Here is a 20,831-nt window from a genome sequence, read left to right as displayed (position 1 = left end):
GAAATGACCAATTTTAAAGTTTTTGTTTGTTTTCCTGAAATTCAAAGTTTGTAGCATTTTAGAGTTTGATGTGAAGTCAGTAACTTGCCACCCAGCAGGGTGGGTGTTTTTTGTTCAAATTTTGTGGGGAGGGAGGGATGAGGAGACAGCTTTTAGATTTATAGGTATTTCATTGTGACAGTCACCTAATAAAAGCCTGTAGAGTGAAGAATGAACTTGGAAATTCAAGTTATGTGAAACTCGAGTTTTCATCAAGAATAGGAGTCCTAATGTTTTACTGGGATGTGGGGCATGCAAAAACTTGAAGTCTTTTGATGCTGCTGCCCACCTTTATGCATCCTGTGCTTACCTCTGTCTTTCTGCAGGGGAAAATGGGTGGAGTAACTATAATTTTCTCTGGTTTTTGTTTTGTTATAAGTGTCTTGCTTAATCCTAGCTGCTTTTGTTAGTCCTAGGTGTGTTATGTAGCATAAGAAAATATAGGAAATAGCGTATGGTAGTCATTAGTGATAAGACTAAGTAGCAGTTCAACTTGAATGAGTTAAGTATTACAGACAGGTTATGATGACTTAGCATCAGGCAGGAAATATGGGAGAGATTTTTGCTCACAGAGGTGAATTGGAGCATTTCATAGGCAGAAGATTGGAATAAACAGCTTAAGAATAAATTAGTTTCTGTCTTATTGAAATGGTGTAATCACATCCAATTACTTTATGTATAGGTTCAGATTCACTTATATTATGATTAAGTTAATAAAACTAAGTTCCTGTGACCTTGAACCTACATTCGTGTTCAGGCTTCAAATGGTAGATTCCCAAGCCCTTGAAACTCAATCATTGAGCCTAAGTAAATTTGAATAAGTTTTTTTCTTTAATTAAATGGATGAGTTTATATATAGAAAAATATATCTTTATGTGTCATTTTTAAGTATTTTTTTCTTTTTGCATTGTTTTTATTTCCATTTTCTATCTGGTTCGTCATCTGCTTATGTATCACATTTACGGTGATGATTATATTGAATAAATTGAAATTATTTTTACTGATTACTACAGAAGCCTAGTCTTTGGGTGGATTCCTGGAGCACTTGCAATTTCTTAGTTGGTTTCTGAAGGTCAAAGGTAGTTCCTCTGAAATGGAAATTGATCTGTCTGGATCCTAAGAAGTATTAGCAGATAAGACTTGAATTTGTAAAGAGGAATTGCCTCTTTATTTAAATATATATAACTCCTGATGGGATGAACTGGAAAAGGAGTATAAGCTAGGTTAGGGAATCCTTTACCAGCTTTCCAAATGGCAGGAGTGGTTGCTGTAATACTTTTTAGCATATTGTGGTCTGCATCCTCACTCTTTGTACGGGTTTTCTGAAGCTTTATCACCATTAACTTGTTTCTGCTCATCATTAAGAAGGCTCAAAGTGCACAACAGTCATTAGTAGGTCTATCTGAATGGCAAGATAGTACCTGAACAACAGACCAGTTCCTTGTGATCAGCCTACTTCCTGAGGAATTGCTGTTGCCCTTTCTCTTTGTGGCGTATGGGCTGCTGCAGTGGAAGTTAACATCCCAGCCAGACCCGGTACATTCTTCAAACCAAAGCAGATCTTGGTGGCAGACTTCCATTCATCAGTACGATCAGCCCAGGCTATCAGTGAGGATATTTAAAGTTACCTTCTTGCCACACTGCTTTGTTTTCTGAAGTACTTCTTCACTTTTCCCTTAGAAAATAGTACTTAAGAAGTTGCGGAAGAGTCCTGTTGTGTACCAGTGTAGGAGCTCTAGCAGAGGCTACCTACTGGCCAGGCTTTCTCAGCTGTGAGAAAACCTCATCCATCTGTCCATCAGAAGAATCTACCTTGTGACTGAGTATCTGGAAATGCTCTGTCTCTTCTCTGTAGGCATCCTCTTCTTTGGATGAGGCTCATTTAGGTCCCAGAACTGGTGATAGTGATTTCAGGATGTTTTAGGATGATCTCAGGTTGTCTGTTTTTTTAACAATTCTATTAATACCTGATATTTTTTGAAATACTAGGTCTTTTATTTTTTCCCTTTTATTAGTAGTTTAATTTCAAAAAATAGTTTAATTTCAAAATAGTGGTAGAGCAGCACTCAGTGGTAACTGAAGATATATTAGATCTCAAAGAGGGATTATGTGTAGGTGTGCTTGCTCATGTACAGTTTATCAGTAGCACTTCTGCTGTCTACAGTATAGGTGAAGATCTGCCCTAAAGCAGTCTGGGTGATCTGTCTTTTTTTGCCTTCATGGCACAGGCATATTCTTTTTGATATAGCCTGTGGAAAGTAGTCTTCCTGCTTTCTGGACTCCAGATGGACTTTAATGTGGCTTTTTGATTCCTGACTCCAACAGCACAGTATCCACTTTGCTTTGACGTTTCTGTGATTCTGTAGCCAATCTTGAAATTTGTAGAATATATGCTCTACTGTGGAGTGAGACTTTTCAGGAACTGAGAAGTCCATTTCTTTCCAATTAAGGGTAAGGATGAATTTTCAGAAATCAGTGTCTCAGGGCCTTAAGAAATGTTGATTGTTGAGAAACGCTATCAAGACCTTCCATGAGTTTCAGAAATTACCTTGCCTTACTTTTGTTTAGATCAGACTATAGCCAACAAGCTGATTCAGAGTTTGGTTATCCAAAGCTACCCCATCTCTTTTTTCCTCACCACACTCCCTTTCCCTCTGTCTGTGCAGCCTAGCCCGGTGTAACCTTTCTGTTTTCTGTTTATTTGGTGAGTACTGACAATAAGGAAATGAAAACTCATGCAAAAGCCATGCAAGTGCCATTCCTTCTGACTAGGATGTTTCTCAAGGAACTTGTCATTTAGGATAAATCAGGTTAATTTTTATAATTTCTAGCTTCTTTTTCCTGCGTACTGATGTTTCAGTCCTTCTGATCCCCCTGTATGTCAAAAAATAAAATGTAGTAAAAATGAAACAACCCCCAAAACACAGAATTGCAGATACATACATGCCAAATTAAAATTAACTTAAATTTATGTTAAAATTTACTTTAATGTACACTTTTAAGTTAAATTTAAGTTATACAAGTGAAACTATTACACATCATAATTTTCCCTAAACACTAAAAGTAGTCTCCATTACTCCTGATATTTGTAATAACAAAGGGAGCATGTACCTCTGTGCATTTAGCCTTTCTCCTTAAGAAAGGTGTAAAGATGTTCATTTTGAAATTGGCATTTGATTCAGAATAGCTTCTGAGATTGCTTTGGGAAAAAAGTGCCATGCTAAGCTACTACCACTGATACTCATGTAAATACAAGAGGTCCTCAATTCTTAGCTTGTCTAAAAACTTGTCTAAAACTTGTCTAAAAACAGGCAAAGAAAAATTTTTCTTTCTCTCACTCTTTCTCTTTTATTTTTTGGGAAGTTGGTAAGGAATTCTTGCTGGCTAAATGCACCCCTTCATCCAGATGAACTCTGTAATTTAAATTTCATGGTGTAAATTTAGTAAGGGGCTAATAATGATTGGTACACAGCAATTACATCAATCCCAGTACTGATTCCAAATAAGGGCAGTGTATAAAAGGGGTTTGAATGAGCCAGGCAAAGGTATTTATAGCTCTTCTTGGACTGTATCACTGTATATCCCAATTATGTCCTTGTGCGCAGTTTTCGAAACGTCTGTGCCATGCAAGTGGTCGTAAATAAAGGCAGGGAGTTTGTAATCTATCCACATTTTCTTCTGCTAGTCACGGTGAAGTAGAGCCTATGAATATCCTAAGTGCAAGTCCATCAGTTTTTCTAGTGTTTTGTGAGCTCTCCTTGTGCATGCTGATTTAAAAAAAAAAAAAACACAAACAACAACAACAACAAAACCTTGAACAGGTAAAGTTGAACTTCACAAATTATCTTGCTTCTCTTGAGCATTGAGCCTGTTCACTTACTTTTGTTTTCATATATATGTCTAGCACAGACAAGTCATCCTTCAGAGCTCTGTTACAATTTCACCAACGCTCACCTGGCAGCTGCTGGGCAGGCATGTGCTATGCTACTATCCATGAATAGTTCATTCTGCTGTAAGCTTTTCGTAGCTAGCCCACCAGTGTTTGCGTGAGAAGGATTAGGCTGCTCGGGCACTGGGGACCTTTCCTTACTCTCTACTCTCCAGCTTGTGGCAAATGTGAGGTAGATTTAGCTCAGTCTCCACTGTTTGTGCTTTGGAAGCACCTGGAGAATTTGGACAGATTGTTGGGGATAGTGGCAGAACTAAGAGCCCCTGATGTTTTAGGGGACCTGAGTGAACATCGTCTCCCAGAGCACTGGGCAGATGGAGGTGGAGATTACCCTGTCATTAGAGGCTGCTTACCAAGTTGTGTTTTCTACAAATAAGCCTAACTTGCCCTGTTGCCTTCTCTTGTAATGCTTCTTAGCAGAATCTACTAAAAGCAAAAGTAAATGATTCCTGTACGAGCAAAGGAGAGAAGTATCACAATATCTTCTATCTTCAGTACATGAGAAAAGTTGAATGTCTCTTTGAGTGGATTTAACAAGAAGTCATTTCTATTTCAGGTTAAGTTTTGTGTTTTCATCTCTTCTTGAGCAGAAGGTTTGTGGCCTTCAGTGTACAGGGTGGTTTATTCAACACAATTTGTACCTCTTCTGGGTCACCAGGGTAAAAGGTTATCGACAGTATGCTTGATTGGAAGCATGTTGCTCTAAAACTCAGTTCTGTCTCCATGCCCAGCTGGGAACAGTGTCTGGGGTGTGCGTTTTTGCCCGATTGTGCCAGGAGTTGCTGACCACCATCTCTTACAGCTACATGTGGCATCTGTCTGCCCTCCAGTCACTGTTCCTGTGTCTACATCAGTAGGCTGAAAATCCCAACCCGGTGGGTCGGCTGTCATGTCTCTTTTGCTTTTCAAGGTTATGCTTAATGTGTAGGAGAGACAGGCATCCAGGCAGGCTGGTGCATGAAATACGCTTCATATGTTCCTCTTCTCTTTTCAGAGCTGTCCAGCCCTTTAAAAGACCAAGCCAACCCTGCTTCTAGGTTAGTCTGTTTCCCTCCATTAGGATTTTGATAGCTGAACTTGCGACTGAAAATCAAGATCCCTGCCTAGAGACATTGCGCTTTTACCATGTTGAAGAGTGAGGAAAAGGAAATCTGTTAAAGGCAAAGAGTGTTTTTTGAGCTTGTTTGGTTTAGAGGATTTTGTTCATCTGTGTGTCAAAACAGTTTAATGTAAAAGAGTTCTGCAAGTGGCCAATGTCAAACAGTTTAAATTACTGATTTTTCAGCTTGAGAAAACTTAAATATTTACTTGACGTTAGGAATTCATGAAAGCCTACTGCGTTTCTCCGATGGCGTAGGACTGTGAAGTTCTCAGGCTCCCCCTGTACGCTCGGAATCCAACCATCTGTTTGTTACCAGCTTGTGGCAACTGCTCGCAGCCACCACTTGTTGTGAACACGACCACGTTTATTTATGCTTCCGTCCTTGTTTACAGCACTGCTGTTTGTCAACAGTCCTTATATCCAGGCTACACCCTAACAGTGGTTCTGTCAGTCAGTCCTGGAAATATCTGGCACTTGACCCCTGCTGCTGCTTTAGCGTTTTGATAAACTGCTCAGGGGCAGTGCAGGAGGTAGCAGCACATTGGGCAGGGCTCCTTGGCCCATTCTGCTGTTGGGATGATGCTGCTAGCTCTCTGAGCTGATGTTCTCCAGCCACGTTGCCCCGAAGGGGGAAGAACAGAGTCAAGATGGCCATATGTCATTACGGGCCGTTATTGGGAAGGGTTGCTCGCTACACTGTCAGCTGCTTTGGTTAAAAACTTAGGGTTTACAGCTCTCTGACTGATGAGTATGACTTTGTAACATAGGCTGCAAGGGACTGGTAGGGGGAAAAAAAAACATTTGACTGCATCTTGTCACTGAGAAGTTAACCCTTAGAAAAAATCCTCGTGTATTAATAGTAACTGAGGTGATTCTGACTCTTTTCCTGTTTCCCTAATATTTCATTTGCTGCTTTGCTTAACCTGTGTCCCAGGTGCACGTGGGCTTGCGTGTGTGTTCTTTTTATTAGCACAGGATGTGCCCACTGCTCGCTCTATCATTTGAATGAAGCTCAGCCTTTAAATGTCATCACTGGTATGGAAATCTTCGGCTTAAAGTTTTCACACTTTAGTTATAAAAATAAGTTCGTAATTATGACTGAAACTGTTCTGACAATGGTGGTGTTGTCACGCTTTGTATGAATCAAGTGAGGGAATTCGGAGGTGAGGATGGAAGGCTGACACTGGCTCCTAACTTCCCACGCTCCTCTTTGCTCACTTGGCAGATGGTTACCATTGCTTAAAGTTGTGGCTGGTTTCTCTTGCTCTTGTAAGCTGAAGAGATATTTTTTAATGTTACATCTAAAGTAAACAGTTCTTCAGAATTATGCTGAATATCAGAATTGATAATTCCCAAAGCAGGGCTAACTAAATTTACTGAATTGAAAGTGAACTTACGCAGAATTTTATTGTTTAAGAAACATGCACAACTTTTTGATTTGGCTGTGTTTCTGGGCACGAATAATTCTCTCTATATATTTTTTAATTTTTCATTGTAAACTAGGCAAATGGTGGCTCGAAGTTTGCTGGACACTTTGAAGGAAGTCAGTGATGATGAGAGAGATTGCATTGCTGTGTTGGAGAGAATCAGCAGATTAGCTGATGATTCAGGTAAGTAGCATTACACATTTTACTGGGTTAATGAGGGAGTATCAGATTTGCTCAAGTTGGACCAAAATCTCTTCATCAATATTCAAATTAAGTTTCTACAGAGTGCAATAATGCCATAAAATTGCATTTTCCTCAATAACATCTCCACTCCTCTTCCCCCAAGACAATGTTTTTCCTTACTGTTTTCCTTGACAAAGTTAAGCCCCTTCAAGGTTTGTGACTACCACTTTCCATCACTATAATTTAAAAGAATATTTATGTACTTGGGCTACTCAACAGATCTACATGGTTATTTTAGATTTGTAGATAAAGAAAATTTCCTTGCTTTGAAAAGGATCTTGCAAAGCATCTGTGCAAAACTCCCATTACTTTTGATAGAATTTGAGTGCTGAAGGTGTTCTTTTGGTCCCTTTTGGGCAACCAGTGGTGAAGATGAGAGGCAGCAGGAACTGGTAGGCAAGATGCAGATAAAAGTAGTGAGTAAGAAGGAGATGTGCTTCTACTCATGAATTTCTTGAGACTGCTGGCTGTTTGGAATAAAATGTAGAAGTAGGAGAATAATGAAAAACAAATGCGAGAGGAAGGAGGAGCTCTTTAAAGAGGGCTGTCCTGGCAAAAGGGTTGAGGGGAAAAATGGTGTGGACAGAGCTGCAATGAAATTCAAGGCTGAAGATTCTCTGGAAAAAATTAAAAGGACTCGACTGGAATCGTGCTGATATGGTTGAGGCACCAGAAGAAAGAAATAAAAGGCTTTAGCAACAAAGCATCAGAGAAATGCATTTGTCATTGGTGAATGCTATGAAGAAATAGAAAAAACTTTTTGTTAAATTTAGTAAAAGATTAAAATTTGTTCCTTTTGTTAAGGTGTGTTAGTTCTTCTCCCTTCCAGAATTGCATAGCGCAATGCTTTCCAAAAGTAAAAGAAGTACTCTGCAAGATCCTACTGTTCTCAGTTGAAATGCACGTTTTTACTTTTGTGAGCTAATGTCCTTGTTTAGCCAGGAAAAACAGCCTGTCATAAGCATTACCTAATTGTATTGACTACTTCTGCAACACTTCTTTAAGAGGAAGAAAACGTCACTACTCATTTCGAATGGTTTTAATTGTGAACAGGGGCATGCAACTGTTCCAGAGCGCTTAGCTAGCTAAGCTCTGCTTCTCTACACATTTTGTGTGGCGCTCTTAACAGCTTTGAGCACCAGGAACTTGCTGAAGTTTCATTTCGGCCTTGGAAATAAGACAGATGTATGGAGGAGAAAATGACTTCGTGCAGCAACTTCGTAGCCTTAGGCTTTTCCTTGGTGATCAACCAAGTGTGTCAAAGTCAGGCTTGTTTAGGTAGAAACGTAATGATTGCCAAGAATTGAGCTCAAATCAATTTGTTGCCTTTAACAGGGGTGGAGTACATTTTTAGTCAGGGTTGATATTTTCCCAGCGTCAGTAAAAGCAGCATTTCAGGCTTTTCCTGCGTTGTAGAGGTTGTCTTGGCTCTGCCAAACTAGTAGCACTGGATTCTGCAGCTGCTGCACAAATTAAATTTCTGCAAACTTAGCTGTGAGTTTCACGCCTCGAGCAGTTGCAGTGTTGGACTTGGTATATTTCTGTACCAGGGGTGATTAGAATAACCTTACGTCTTTAACCATACCAAAATTCATTAGGAAACTAGATCTGCTTTGTAGCCTTACAATGTGTGTTCTTTCATACTATTTAAACGGCAGCGTAGTGGGGTTGTTTTGTTTTGTTAAGGTTGCTATTAATAGAACTGTTTTTCATTTTTCTCGTATCTGACGCTTTTTTTTTCCATAATTTTTCCTACTTGCTTTGTAAAACATATAAAATAGCTGAATTTGGAAGAAGAAAACATAATATCAGCCATGCATTTTGACTTGCTTGGTTTGAGCTGTATGTAATATGGTCAGGGCCATCCTGGAGTCAAATCATGTTTAAATACATAAATAAAAAAACTGCTGGGAGGTCAGCCCAAACTGTGTGCAGGTCTTCTCATTTCTGATAGCTGATACTTACTAGCCTGTTCTCCAACTTGGGGGAGTGTTCTCTTGTCAAATCAAGTCAGAGAAAGTATGACACTTTTTTGGTTTTTGACATTAGTTGCTATGTTAAGGTTTGAATTGAAGAATGCAGCTGGGATATACAATATCCATGCTGTCTTTGTACTGCTGGTGTTATCTAAAACACTGTAAAGATATCTAAGCAGTCCTTTGCCCTATTAATACCCTTTAACTTCTCAAGTCCTGTTGATGGGCTGATGTTTTTCAGACATGTTCTTTGCTCCTCTGCCTGAAAAATGTTTCCTCCTGTTTTTGGATGAGTTGGGACTACAATGAGACAGCTGTTTCTTGTTGTGTTTGAGGGCAAGAGAATTTCAAAACTAATTATTGTTATTGTTGTACTGCGATAACACTGTATGAATCTAAATGACATCGTTGTTGTGCTAAACACTGCATTCATGTGAAATAAAAATCTTTACTAGAAGATCTGCATTCAAGTATGTGATTGCAGGAGGGAAAGAACAAAAATCCATGAGATGTATGTGTCAGTATGATATTAATAGCATGCTGACACATCTTGATACGCCAATCCTTATACAAGCCCGTCTTGATATACCAATGGGCTAGCCGTGATGTAAATTTTTGAGGGATTGTGACAAATATCCGCTACAACTACTTATTAAAAAAAAATGGTGATAAAAAATTGTCAGGTATCTTTTGGTAGGAAGTCACCTGGACTTTTCAAGTGGTCTTGTTAGCATCACTGATTTATGAAAGTTTCTTTGTTAGGGTATGGAGGAGGAGAATTAAGTATTGCCTATCGAATGGTGTTTGTGCAAGGGAGTTGTTTACTGTTGTGTAGTTACATGTACAAATTGTATGAAGTGGGTCTCTTCCTGGCAGGGTATTTTAGGTGTTTTCTAACGGAGGGATTCCACATTGTGGCTTTGCAGCTTAGTGTTAGATCACTAGTATCCACTTGAGACAATGCTGAAAATGAGGTGCTGCCAGCTTTGGTGTGCTGAAGGAATGCAGGAATTGCTGTGCCCTAGCATCATACCCTGCTGTAAGTGGCAGCAAAAAATACTTATTTCACTGGAGGAAAAGCATCAGTGACAGTTTAGGAATAATCTGCTGCTTCTGACCCCCTTACTTGCCAAATAAACTTTTTCTTCCCTATGATCTTTGGTGGTGAGTTATCTAGCATAGTTCCAGCTGTGCTAGGAAGGTGATAGTAGATTTCAAAGAAATATAAGGTATTTAATCATGTTGTAATTTCTCTCTTTCTTTAGGGTTGCTAGGTATTGCTTCTCACTTAAGTGTTCTTATGGTGTCTTTGAACCCATGCAGGCTTGGTGATTGGCAAATGTGATTTTATTCCTCAAGAAACCCTTGTTAGTGTTAGAAACAGCTGGGCTGTCTTCATTCTCAAGTGTAGACTAGTCACAGACTTACATGAGTTTGAACAAGGCCCTTATGTCTTTTTCACTTGTATGAATTTGTATTCATTTTTTTTATACCAGCCTGTGAATGGGTTGTATAATGCAGGGCTTCATTGCTGCGTGCACAAGTACCATTAGCTTTCTTTGAAAGTTAGGCTCGGCCAGAATTGAAACATTCTTGGCATTTTGCTTCGTGTGACTGCAGTGCTGTGCACCAGAAGCTTTCCGTCTTTTGCAAGGGTTCTTTTAGAGGGAGAGCCTGGGTCTTCATTTTTAAAAATGGATGTGGTATTTTAGTGTCCTGGGAAATAAATACACACAGGTATTCTAAAGAAATGCTGCAAAAAAAAGAAAGTGACTTCCTGGAGGAGTTGTACTTACTTGCTTGAATGTAACCAACTAGAAACTTTTCTCCTGAATGAAAATAGTCTTTTTTTTTCTTTTTTTTTTTTTCTTTTCTGCATAGAATCAGTTGTGGATGCAGTTTGCAGAGCGCACTGAGTTTTAGAAACAATTATTAGCCTAATTGGTCATTAAGCTTCGAAGCTGTGTAATCAGCCTTAATGTGGATGGCCTTGCAACCTTAATTACTTAATAGTGTGTTTAACCTGTGTTAGCAACACCATTCAAATCAAATTGCAGTTGTTACAGCGAGAGGTGCCAACAGTGTCTGTCTGACAGCACATAGTACGGCACTGCATTTAACAAGATCTTAACATTTATGAAATATCAGTGGGAGCAGGGAGTTCCCTTTCCCTGCTGTCAGTAGCTACCCTCATACCTCTTCCCCCACCTCCTGCTACGTGATTTTTTCTCTTCTGCTGCTGCAATCCTTTTTCATCTCCCTGTGCTTCTAATTGATGACTAATGGGGACTTTCCCCTCACTCATTACTTAACTGTGCTTCACTCCTGGTTTGTCAATCAGTAATGAAATTGATTTCTAGTTAGTAAAAGAAAATAACCTGACTAGTGAAGCAGCACGCAAATCAGACACATCCGTCTGTCTGATGGACCCTTAAGCTAAAAGGATGGGCTCTGGGCACACAGTGGATTTTCACTTGTCTAGGTTTTCTTTTGCCTTCAAAAAAAAAAAAAAAAGGTAAGAAAGGTGGAGGGATATATGAAATAGGAAACGAGAGAAATTGAAAAGAGCAATGTAGTTAATGCTAGAAGAAAAAAAGAGGGGGAAGGAAACATACTTGGGAACAAAGAGGGTGAAGTTTGAATTGGTAAACTGCAGAATTTATTTAATTTAAAGTTTATTTTTGACCATGCAAATGACTCTTTCCATTACTATCTAAAATGATGTTGATAGATTTTCATCTCCAGTACGTTGTGGACTTCATACTCCAGCTGAATACATAAGTGAGCATCTGTACAGGGGGATGGGTATAAAGGTGTTTTCCACATGGCTTGTTTCTCTCTAGTACATGCAAATCAATGTTTTCGTTTGGTCCTTCACCAAAAGATTTTTTAAAGAATGAATGTGTAAATGGAAAGCTATGAATTCACACGTTTCTTTCTTACTCACAACCCTCTATCTATGAAAATAAATATTAATACTGAGGTGTATTTAAAACATTAATCATAGGCGTCAGTTGAGGCAGCCTTAACATCACCAAGTCGTTTTGTGTTGGTAGCAACACAAAAACATCACAGCTCCTCACAGATGCAGGGGAAATTGGTCATTTTGGGATAACCAAAGCTTTGCAGAATTTCTTCCAAATACTGTATGTGTTGCAGAATAACCGATTGTGAAATAAGTCTAATTGTGAGTTGGCTCTGGAATAATGACTTCATTTAAAAATAACTGTTCTGGAGCAATTAGTCCGCAGTAATCCCCTTTTCATTTCCAGTATGCAGCTCTAACCATGGTGCTTCACTTCCTCATAGCTGAAGAATACAGTAAGCATTGCACATTTATATAGGAAATTTGAGGGAGGTAGAACTGTATCATTTTATTATGGCAACTTCTTTATGAAGTTATTCCACAAACAGAAGAAATAGAAGTTTATTTTCACTTCTTCTGTCATTCTTTTGGATTGATTTCTAAAACTCAGTTCAGTAATTCTGTGTCTAGAGAATACAAGAGAGCTGACAGAATGAAATAAAGTGCTAATGAATGAGAAAAACGGTTGAGTTTGCTCCTGAAATCTAATCTGGTGTTAATGTTTCTTTCCAATTTTTCTTTGTTTTGACAAGTTGCAGGGTTTTTTCGGTAGCCTGCTACTTTAAGGCATAGGCTTGTACCTTCAGGAGATAGTATTTTTAAATGTGCTTTTCAAACTTACTCTTCCAAATGGAAATAGTTATGTTCTGAGCAAATGGTGTGGAGAACCTAATCATACACGGTAATTTTCCAGAGTGCTTAGAATAGAAACTCTTAATCTTGACATGAAGTGAAATTCTCCATCCAGATTTGGTTTGTATTTTGTGAAAGCCTGGTCCTGACTCTGTGCAGTGTAAAAAACAAAAATAAATATATTTAATATATATATATATACATACATATATATATATATATATATATAATATATGAAATACAGCTGTGTTCCCCAGCTGGATAAGCTTCTAATTTAAGAAGCGTCATGTAATAATTCTGTTTGTTACTTCCACAGTTCATTTGCTGTGTTGATGACCGAGGCATAAATGTGATTATAAACTACTGAGAAGTTAAAACTAAAATGGCAGGCACTGTGTTGAAGCCTGCTGACAGGCCTTAGGAGCTGCAGCCCGGCAAAGCCGAGGAATGAATTACAGGAATGACAAAGTGCAGGATCTTTAGTAGAAGTCTTTGGCATTGAGTTATGTTTCCTAAAGACCCAAGCAACAGCAAGAAAAAAAATTGCTCAGCTGTAACCTTGTCAGACTGCAAGATTAGACGCTATTCAGTACACACTGGAACATATGCTGCAGTGTTTGGAAGAATTGAGGTCTTATCTAAATTGGGAAGCTTACAGTTCAGGTTCTTGCACAGCAGCAGTAACTCTCTGGAGCAGCACAGAGCCTTTTTGGTAGTGGATTACAGCGTTGCTTTACAGAGCCAACGACACACAGTGCAGGTTTGTTTGCTGGTTTTAATCAAGATTACTAAGATGTCAGAGCCACGTACGTAAAAATTAGGAGATGTACGAACCAAGGTGCCTTTACAGTCCTAATTCATTCCTGGGCATGAATTTTTCACGTCTTTAATTGTACCATCCCAGCTGTTTTCCAAGAGTGCTTCATAAAGAAATTCGTGAAGTCATTTCCACAGCAAAACCAGTTGGTTTAGGGAAAAGGAAGCGTTGTTGTGATGCTATCAGTGGGCACGTAAACTGCAGAGGTATCAAAGTCAAAGCAGCCTGCCCATCGTGAGTGCCTGGTGTCTGGAGCTTCAGACGTGGCTCTGGGTACGCTTAATGTGGAGCTCTTGTTGGGTTTGATTGCAGCGGTAGCCTTTATCCAGCAGTGAAGCCAGAGTTTAAGGCTCCAATTGAATGAAGTAGCGTGCAATTACTGCGTGAAGAAGTTTGGCTTAAGCATTTCACACAGCTTCGTGCTGGACAAAGGAGCAAATCAAGCTCCTCTGAGGTATTTTGCTGCTCCTGCTCTATTCAGATAATAGTGTCACAGTAAGTAGTCCCTGTGCCCTCTTTTACTCTCTTCTTGCTTCTGTCATCAGAAAGTTCTGCTGCTTGACAGAGATGTGATTGCAGAGGGAAACCAATCCAAGTGCCAGTTCTTTCTGTTTAATCATCCTCATGTGGTGGGGCAAGAGCTGTGTCAGCCGGATCAGTCCCTTGATAGGGCTTGTTGGCTGGCTGCATTGGCATAATGGAAGGGCCAGCTGCAAGGTTGGGGTTTGGGAGGGTGGGAACTGCCTGAAGCAAATTCAGGAGGAGTTTAAGAAGCGCTGCTGCCAAACACGAAGCCTCAGCTGAGTTTCTCCTCCTCTTTCCCACTCCTCTTCCCAACCACCCCTATCCCCCCGGTAAGTATCAGTCATCTTCCTTTTGCCACAGGGAGCAAGGCAGGGGTCTGAAGAAGTGAGAAGGAGATCCTAGTGATAAGCGTTGTGACACAAGCCTGGTGTACCCTTAGATCATGTCCTGGACGTGTTTTGAAGTAGCAGCCTTATGAGAAAGGTGGGAGGAAATCCCTCCAGCCCTGGCGTTGGGCCCTGCTTCCAGTTTCTTGTCCAAAGTAAAGCTAGGCCTTATCTGATGAAGGGAACAGAATTCAACGTAGGAAGAAATCAGATGGTCTTGCCAAGTTCGGTCTTGAAAACAGCTGATCTGCTTTTGGTTTTTCCTGGGAAAACCTCATCCAGTGAAGATCAACAGCTTACGCTGTCCTGTGTGCTAATGAATCTTTGGTGAATTTTTATAAGGAAGTGAAAGATGAGGTACTGTGTATTAGGCAACTTTAAAGCTAGGAGGTGCTGAAAGCTTCCAAAAGAAAACTAAACATAAATTAGAAAAAACAAACCGAAGATGGTAAATTTTTATTTTCAAAGCTTTTTAGAAAAATAATAATAATCCTTTTAGCAAGAATTAGTATTTCCTTCCCGTATGTTAATGTGATACATAGTTTTTTGGTTTTTGGTTTTTTTTTTCTTTCAAAAATTAATGATCTCATTAAAGTTTATTCTATGTGCAGGTGCTTAGTTTGGTCAACTGTTATGTTTAATGTTGACAAACACTGTGTTCAAACTGAAATCCAAGTCTTCTGGTATCTGTTCATTTTCGTTATTTCAGGTTTACTAAAACTTGCACGTAGTTTGAGTAGTATTTTTCAAGATCTGGCTTCTTCAGTGCCAACTTCTGTGTGTATACATACGTGTATTGCTTATGGAGTTCAACCTGCACGTGTTTCAGAACAACTGAAATTTAAATTAGAAAGCATTTGTCATATATGTTCTTATTTTATTGTTTTAAGAAGAGAAACAAAGCAGACTGGGAGACTTTTTCTTTATTATCATGAACAGCAAACCTATTCAGTATTGATTTGTCTGGGATTTCATTTTGTATTTTGAACTTTGCCAGGAGGTCATAAACTATACAGAGCTTTTTTTTTTGTATTTTTTTCTATAGGAAAAATAATTTAAGTCTATAGTCAAAGAAATGGAGCAAACAGACATTTGATAACTTTGTGTGCTATGATTCTGTTCTCGTCCTCAGTGAAGAGACTACACAAAGCATGGTACTTGCTTTGTCTTTGTTCTGTTTTATTCAGTCTTAAGCTGTCACTTCTAACTAATGCTCAAGAAAGCTAAGCGCTGCATGCATTATCCATGTAAAATACAAATCACATGTTCCTATTTAGCAAAAGTTTATGGTTTTAATGTTTCATGTTAATTCCAGGTATATTCTAGGAAATACGGTTTTGTCACACCATTGAGTTTTACCTGGACAATTGCTTAGTAAAAGTATAGTAAGGCACATGTATCCCATGAACAGTATAAGTTTCAGTATTTTTAAAATATTATAAATCAGTTTATTTTCACTTGAGAGTAATTGATGGGTTTTCAGTATATGTTCTTGTAGGTAATCAGTTCTCTAGCAGTAACCACAGATGTAAACAAATTTTGAAAGGAGAAAAATACTTAGTACTTAGGTCTGAAATGATTTTATTTTATTCATGTGGATAAGTGGACTATTAGGCATGTGGTAATGCCCTACTTCTTCAATTGAGTATGTTCTTTTAATACTTAGTTGGAATTTAATCCATATTTAATTTTTCTTCTTGTTTCTCCTCTCATTCCCCAAATAGACGAGCCCGTTCTGCAGGGATTAGGACTCATTCAAGCAGTGCACTGTTTTCTTAATTGAAAAAGTAAATTAAGTATTCTTGAACCAGTCACCAACTCTGATGAAAAACTTACCTAAAAGGTTTAAGAAACAACTGGAAGGACTCAGGACCATTTCTATGTGACAAGAATATCGGTAGACTTAAAAAGCATAGAATGAAAAAAGCATCTGTGGTTGTGGCTGGTTATCCTGCTTAGTGAATCTTTCCCACATGAAAGGCTGCAGCCAGGACAGTTCGAAACCAGTTTGTTTCTTCCCATAGTGGTAGCAGTGTTGGGATGACTTCCTGCAGAGCAGTTTTCTTGGAAGCAGGTGATGCTTGTAGGGGATTTGGATGGATTCTGATACTCAGTGTTTGATAACTTGCTCCCTTGTATCTGTGTTGTTGGTGGTGTCTTATTTATTTATTGTAATTGATAATATGGGCCAAGGCTAAATATTTTGTAGAAGTTAGGAGTACACAGTATATTTGTACCTGGTTGTGCAAGAAGATGGTGCTTATTGAAATGACACTCACTGTAAAGATACTGAAATGAGCACTTGAGAATGCAGTTTGTATGTACAGAACTGTGAAAAGGCTTATCCTGGCAATATCTGGCAGTATGTTAACATTTACAATGCCTTTTTTGGTTTTATTTTGACCCTGACAGAGCCTACAGTGCGGGCAGAACTGATGGAACAGGTGCCTCATATTGCTATGTTTTGTCAGGAAAATAGACCTTCAATCCCATATGCTTTTTCCAAATACTTGCTACCTATTGTGGTACGGTACCTTGCAGACCAGAACAACCAGGTAAGTGTCTTTTAGAAACAGTTTATAAGCTACTTTACATATTTCTGTTGTGAGGTTTTTCAACTTAGCTTATTTAGGATCATATAAATGGGTCATATTTTTAAGTGAAAAAGGTTTTGAATGACTTGAAGTACATGGTACTCTGAAATCATTAAGAACTTTGAATATTTTTCACTTACAGTGATCTCTTCTGATCTTGGGGCTTTCATATGGTATTATGTTCTTACGGGCAAAATCAAACAGTCATTTTTCTAAGCTAACATAATTAAATTCTGGCAAAAAGGGAATTTAATAGTTACAAAAAAGCTGACTTCTTGTTGTAATTCAATTTTTTTAAGCACTGTTACATACTTTCATATCCAGCTCTTTGTATAATGATCCAGTAATTGCTGTTTTATAAGCTGAATTTGCACAGAACTTTGTGTGGTTTTTATGTCTTCATGTATGAATTATCTCATCTAAACTTTTCTGTAGGATTCTCCAAGTCATTTCAGAGTCAATTCTAGCTGGAGTTTTATCTCAAGTAATTTAGAACTCTGAGCTTTAGTCATTTATTTTTTTTTTTAACTTTTGCCAGGTTTTCCATAATTAAAAGTAGGTATCAAAACCAGGCACAATGCTTTTCTACTGATACACATGACCTTGTGTTTGCAAGTATTAAGTTCATGTGGTATAAATGAGCTTTCAATTTATCTGGATTGTTCCAGTTGACTCCAGCAATTTCTGAATCATCTCCAAACTTTTTATCAGTAACTTTGGATTTTTTTTTCCCAAATGATAGCAAATGCATGATGTTACATTTGTCAGTGCTAGGTAGGCAGATACTGAAGAGCACTGAGGACTAATTCCCTTAGAAACAGTTATATTGAGTAATTATTATCTCCATCAAATTACTTTTTTGAGTGTCAGTAGTTAACTACATATGAAGTCCAATTAGTAGTGGTCATCCTATTTTCGTACATTATTTTTTTTTGCTAGATGGAACAAAACAGAATTGACTCTAGGAATTTAAAGCATGTTCAAAATAAATGCAGTTATTTATTGTCAATCAAACTCAGTAATCTCAGAAAAAAGAGGAGTTGTTTAATGAACCTCATGCCATAGAACTTTGTTACTCCCAATTAGCTATGCTGCTTCTCCTCTAGGGCTTTTTTTTTTTTTTTTTGGCATGGCTGTCATGACTTTTGGGAAATACGTAGGCAGACACTTTTATAATAGCATTGCATTAGTATATAATAAGCTGGCATTCTTGGATCTGATGTTTTGTTTCAAACACTAAGTGTTTGCAAAAGCTTTTTTGGAACACTTGTCTCCTCTCTCTGAGTCCCACAAAGAGTAGGTGTGTAGCAGTGGGTATGTACAGCTCCCAAAATACTAGAACAGTTTTTTTTTTTTTAAAAAAAAAAAAAAAAAAAAAAAGCCAAACCACTTTAAACTCCTTGGTTTGATTTTTGTCTTCTTCTGTCAGGTAAGAAAAACAAGCCAGGCAGCATTGTTAGTTCTGCTGGAACAAGAACTCATAGAGAGATATGACGTGGAGACCAAAGTATGCCCTGTTCTGATAGATTTGACAGCTCCAGACAGCAATGATGATGTGAAGACAGAAGCCGTGGCTGTAAGTAACAGCAGCGTTGAACTATACAGTACAGCATTTGCTTGAATGGTTGGTGTTGCCATGTTTCCAAAGATGCACATCAATGTGGTGGGAGAGAGGAAAATTTACATTTCTATCCGTAACTAATCCATATTTTTTTTTTCCATGCTGTCTTACACAAGTCAAGCTTAAACTCGATATCTTGTATATGCTATGAAGAAAAACTCAACTGGACAAGTTGAGGATTAATTTTATTGACTCCTAAAGCATCTGCTATTGATAGTTTCTTGGTTTTTTGCAGGTTTCTTTTATGGAGGTTTAAATTGCATGTGTGGAAAATTTCCACTAGTGGAAAACGTTTAATGCTTGAATTCTTTTGGTCTTCATATTTGCTCTCTTCATTGATTTTTTTTTTTTTTTTTTTTTTGATCGGACAAAATAAAAAGCATTTGAATTGACTTCTTTTTCGTTTGTTTTTGCATTGGATACAACCTTGATAATTAAAAATTCCTGTGTGTCAAATTAAAATAGAAAGCAAATTAATAATTCATAAAGGAGAAAGGGCAGAGGCTGTGTGTGCAAATGCTTCTGTTTAATTTTTTTAGTTTGTGTTGATGGTTTTTGCTGGATGAATTTTGTGTTCTGAGTGAATAAGAAAAACCTCATTAATATTTTACTGTCATAATGTGGCCGGATTACTAAATTGGCTGGGCATTTGACACCAAATTTACAGTACTTTCTTGATGAAGCTTACAAATCTGTAAAGGAATAGAATTCAAAGCAGAGATGGCGTTGTTTTGAAGATACTGAAACTTGAGAAAGATTTCTGTACTAAACTAAGTATTTATTAGTATAAAAAATAATGTAAGTAGGTATATGGATATGACTAGGAAAGTTAAAATTCTTCTAGACTACCTTCTTTTAAAAAAATTTGTAAAAATCAGAATGAAAGAACAAGGTAAAGCTGGTATGATATGATTCTTTGTATGATATATTCGGTATGGTATGATACATTTCTTTGGTATCATACAATTTTTCTCAGTAATTTTATGTTAAGGAATTAGAGGTAACCAATATAAACTATTGTAATTAATTTTAAAATCATACAGGAGATATAGAAGTCACTTAACCATATTAATTGTCAATGCTTTTCTATTAACTGTCAAAAAATTCCTCAGGTACTGGAATAGTGGAAGTGTTGTAGTTACTGATTTATTTTTTTTTTTGACTATAATTCAGTTTGGAAAAAACACGTGTAATTTCTGAGAGCTCACTTACTTTAATTGGTTTTCATTCTGATTTAACTCATTGAAAGGCCAATGTCTCCTACAACTGCATTGCATTATAGCAGGGAGAAGGTTAAAAAAGAAAAAGATAAAAGGAAGGGGGAAAAAAAAAGCTTTTTTGTAGGAGTGGCCAAACCTTTTCAATTCAAGATCTAGATTTCTTCCAATATTTTTCACAATTCTCAGTTTTCTGTATCAGAATAAAAAGTAAATGTAAAAAGGCTCTGCTTAACTGACACGGAATTGTCTTGTGCAGTCATTCCTAATTATTGTCTGTCTTGCCACTAGATAATGTGCAAAATGGCCTCCATGGTGGGAAAAGACATCACGGAACGACTTGTTCTTCCTAGGTTTTGTGAGATGTGCTGTGACTGCAGAATGTTTCATGTTCGTAAGGTAGGAATTATCAGCATCTAGTCTGGTTTATCTGTGAAAGGAGTGTCATCAACTTGGGACTTGCCTTTGTCTAAATGACATTGTCCTGCTAGATTTCATTTGTGACGTTTGTAAGTGAAAGCTATGGGTTTTTTTTGTAGCTTGTCTTTCCACAGATTGTGTATTTGACACTTGAGGTTTTTTTCCAGAGTACCTGCTTTTATTATCAGAAACAAAGAAAGAAGCTGTATGTCCTTATGATTGTGCAGGTAGCCATGAAAATGTGACCCAGCTGTATCTGATAAAGCATCAGCTACCTGAGCTCATAGCTTAGTACTTAGAATTAAAGATGCTCATTAAGATGAAGCAAACCAGTATTTTATCATGGAACTTAGGTGCTGAGGCTGTGTTTCGGTTTCACCCTGCCATTGTATAACTTCTTTTTCTTTATAATTGCTTGGGGTGTTTCATCTGACAGCACTTTGAACATATTTAATCTTCCTTCGCTTTCACTTAAGTTTTGGGGTGCTCCTTTAATGATTTTTAAAAGGCTGATTAAAGTTGAAGATTTTTTTATTATTTTATTATTTTTATTTATTATCATTATTATTTTTAAACTGTAGAAATTGATGGATCGGGGAAGTGGCTGATTTTGAGTTAGCACCAAAACTGCTTTTATGGTTTTAAAAGCTGTTCAGACTTTTCATGCTGTATTAAAACAATTGTTTTAGTAGTTATCTCTTTCATTTTGTCTGCAAGGTATGTGCAGCCAACTTTGGAGATATCTGCAGTGTGGTTGGGCAGCAAGCCACTGAAGAAATGCTGGTAAGCCACCATCT

The 20,831-nt window shown here is 37.8% G+C and overlaps 1 protein-coding gene across 12 annotated transcripts in view; it reads left to right on the top strand.

Annotated features, from left to right (window-relative positions):
- PPP4R1 (protein phosphatase 4 regulatory subunit 1) overlaps window positions 1–20,831 on the top strand; it is a 59,926-nt gene that overhangs the window by 14,296 nt on the left and 24,799 nt on the right. For 9 of the 12 annotated variants that reach the window (XM_068671632.1, XM_068671633.1, XM_068671630.1 and 6 more), the window contains 5 exons: window positions 6,594–6,700; window positions 16,595–16,737; window positions 18,206–18,352; window positions 19,906–20,013; window positions 20,752–20,817. In XM_068671632.1, coding sequence (XP_068527733.1) covers window positions 6,594–6,700; window positions 16,595–16,737; window positions 18,206–18,352; window positions 19,906–20,013; window positions 20,752–20,817 — 571 coding nt within the window. Of the gene's footprint in view, window positions 1–4,982; window positions 5,026–6,593; window positions 6,701–16,594; window positions 16,738–18,205; window positions 18,353–19,905; window positions 20,014–20,751; window positions 20,818–20,831 lie in introns of all 12 variants that reach the window. The other 3 variants (XM_068671636.1, XM_068671635.1, XM_068671637.1) reach the window with 1 other exon arrangement.

The sequence above is a fragment of the Anas acuta genome, chromosome 2 (genome assembly GCF_963932015.1).
Source record: "Anas acuta chromosome 2, bAnaAcu1.1, whole genome shotgun sequence".
Lineage (NCBI taxonomy): Eukaryota > Metazoa > Chordata > Aves > Anseriformes > Anatidae > Anas > Anas acuta.
This window is presented reverse-complemented; position numbering and strand designations above follow the sequence as displayed.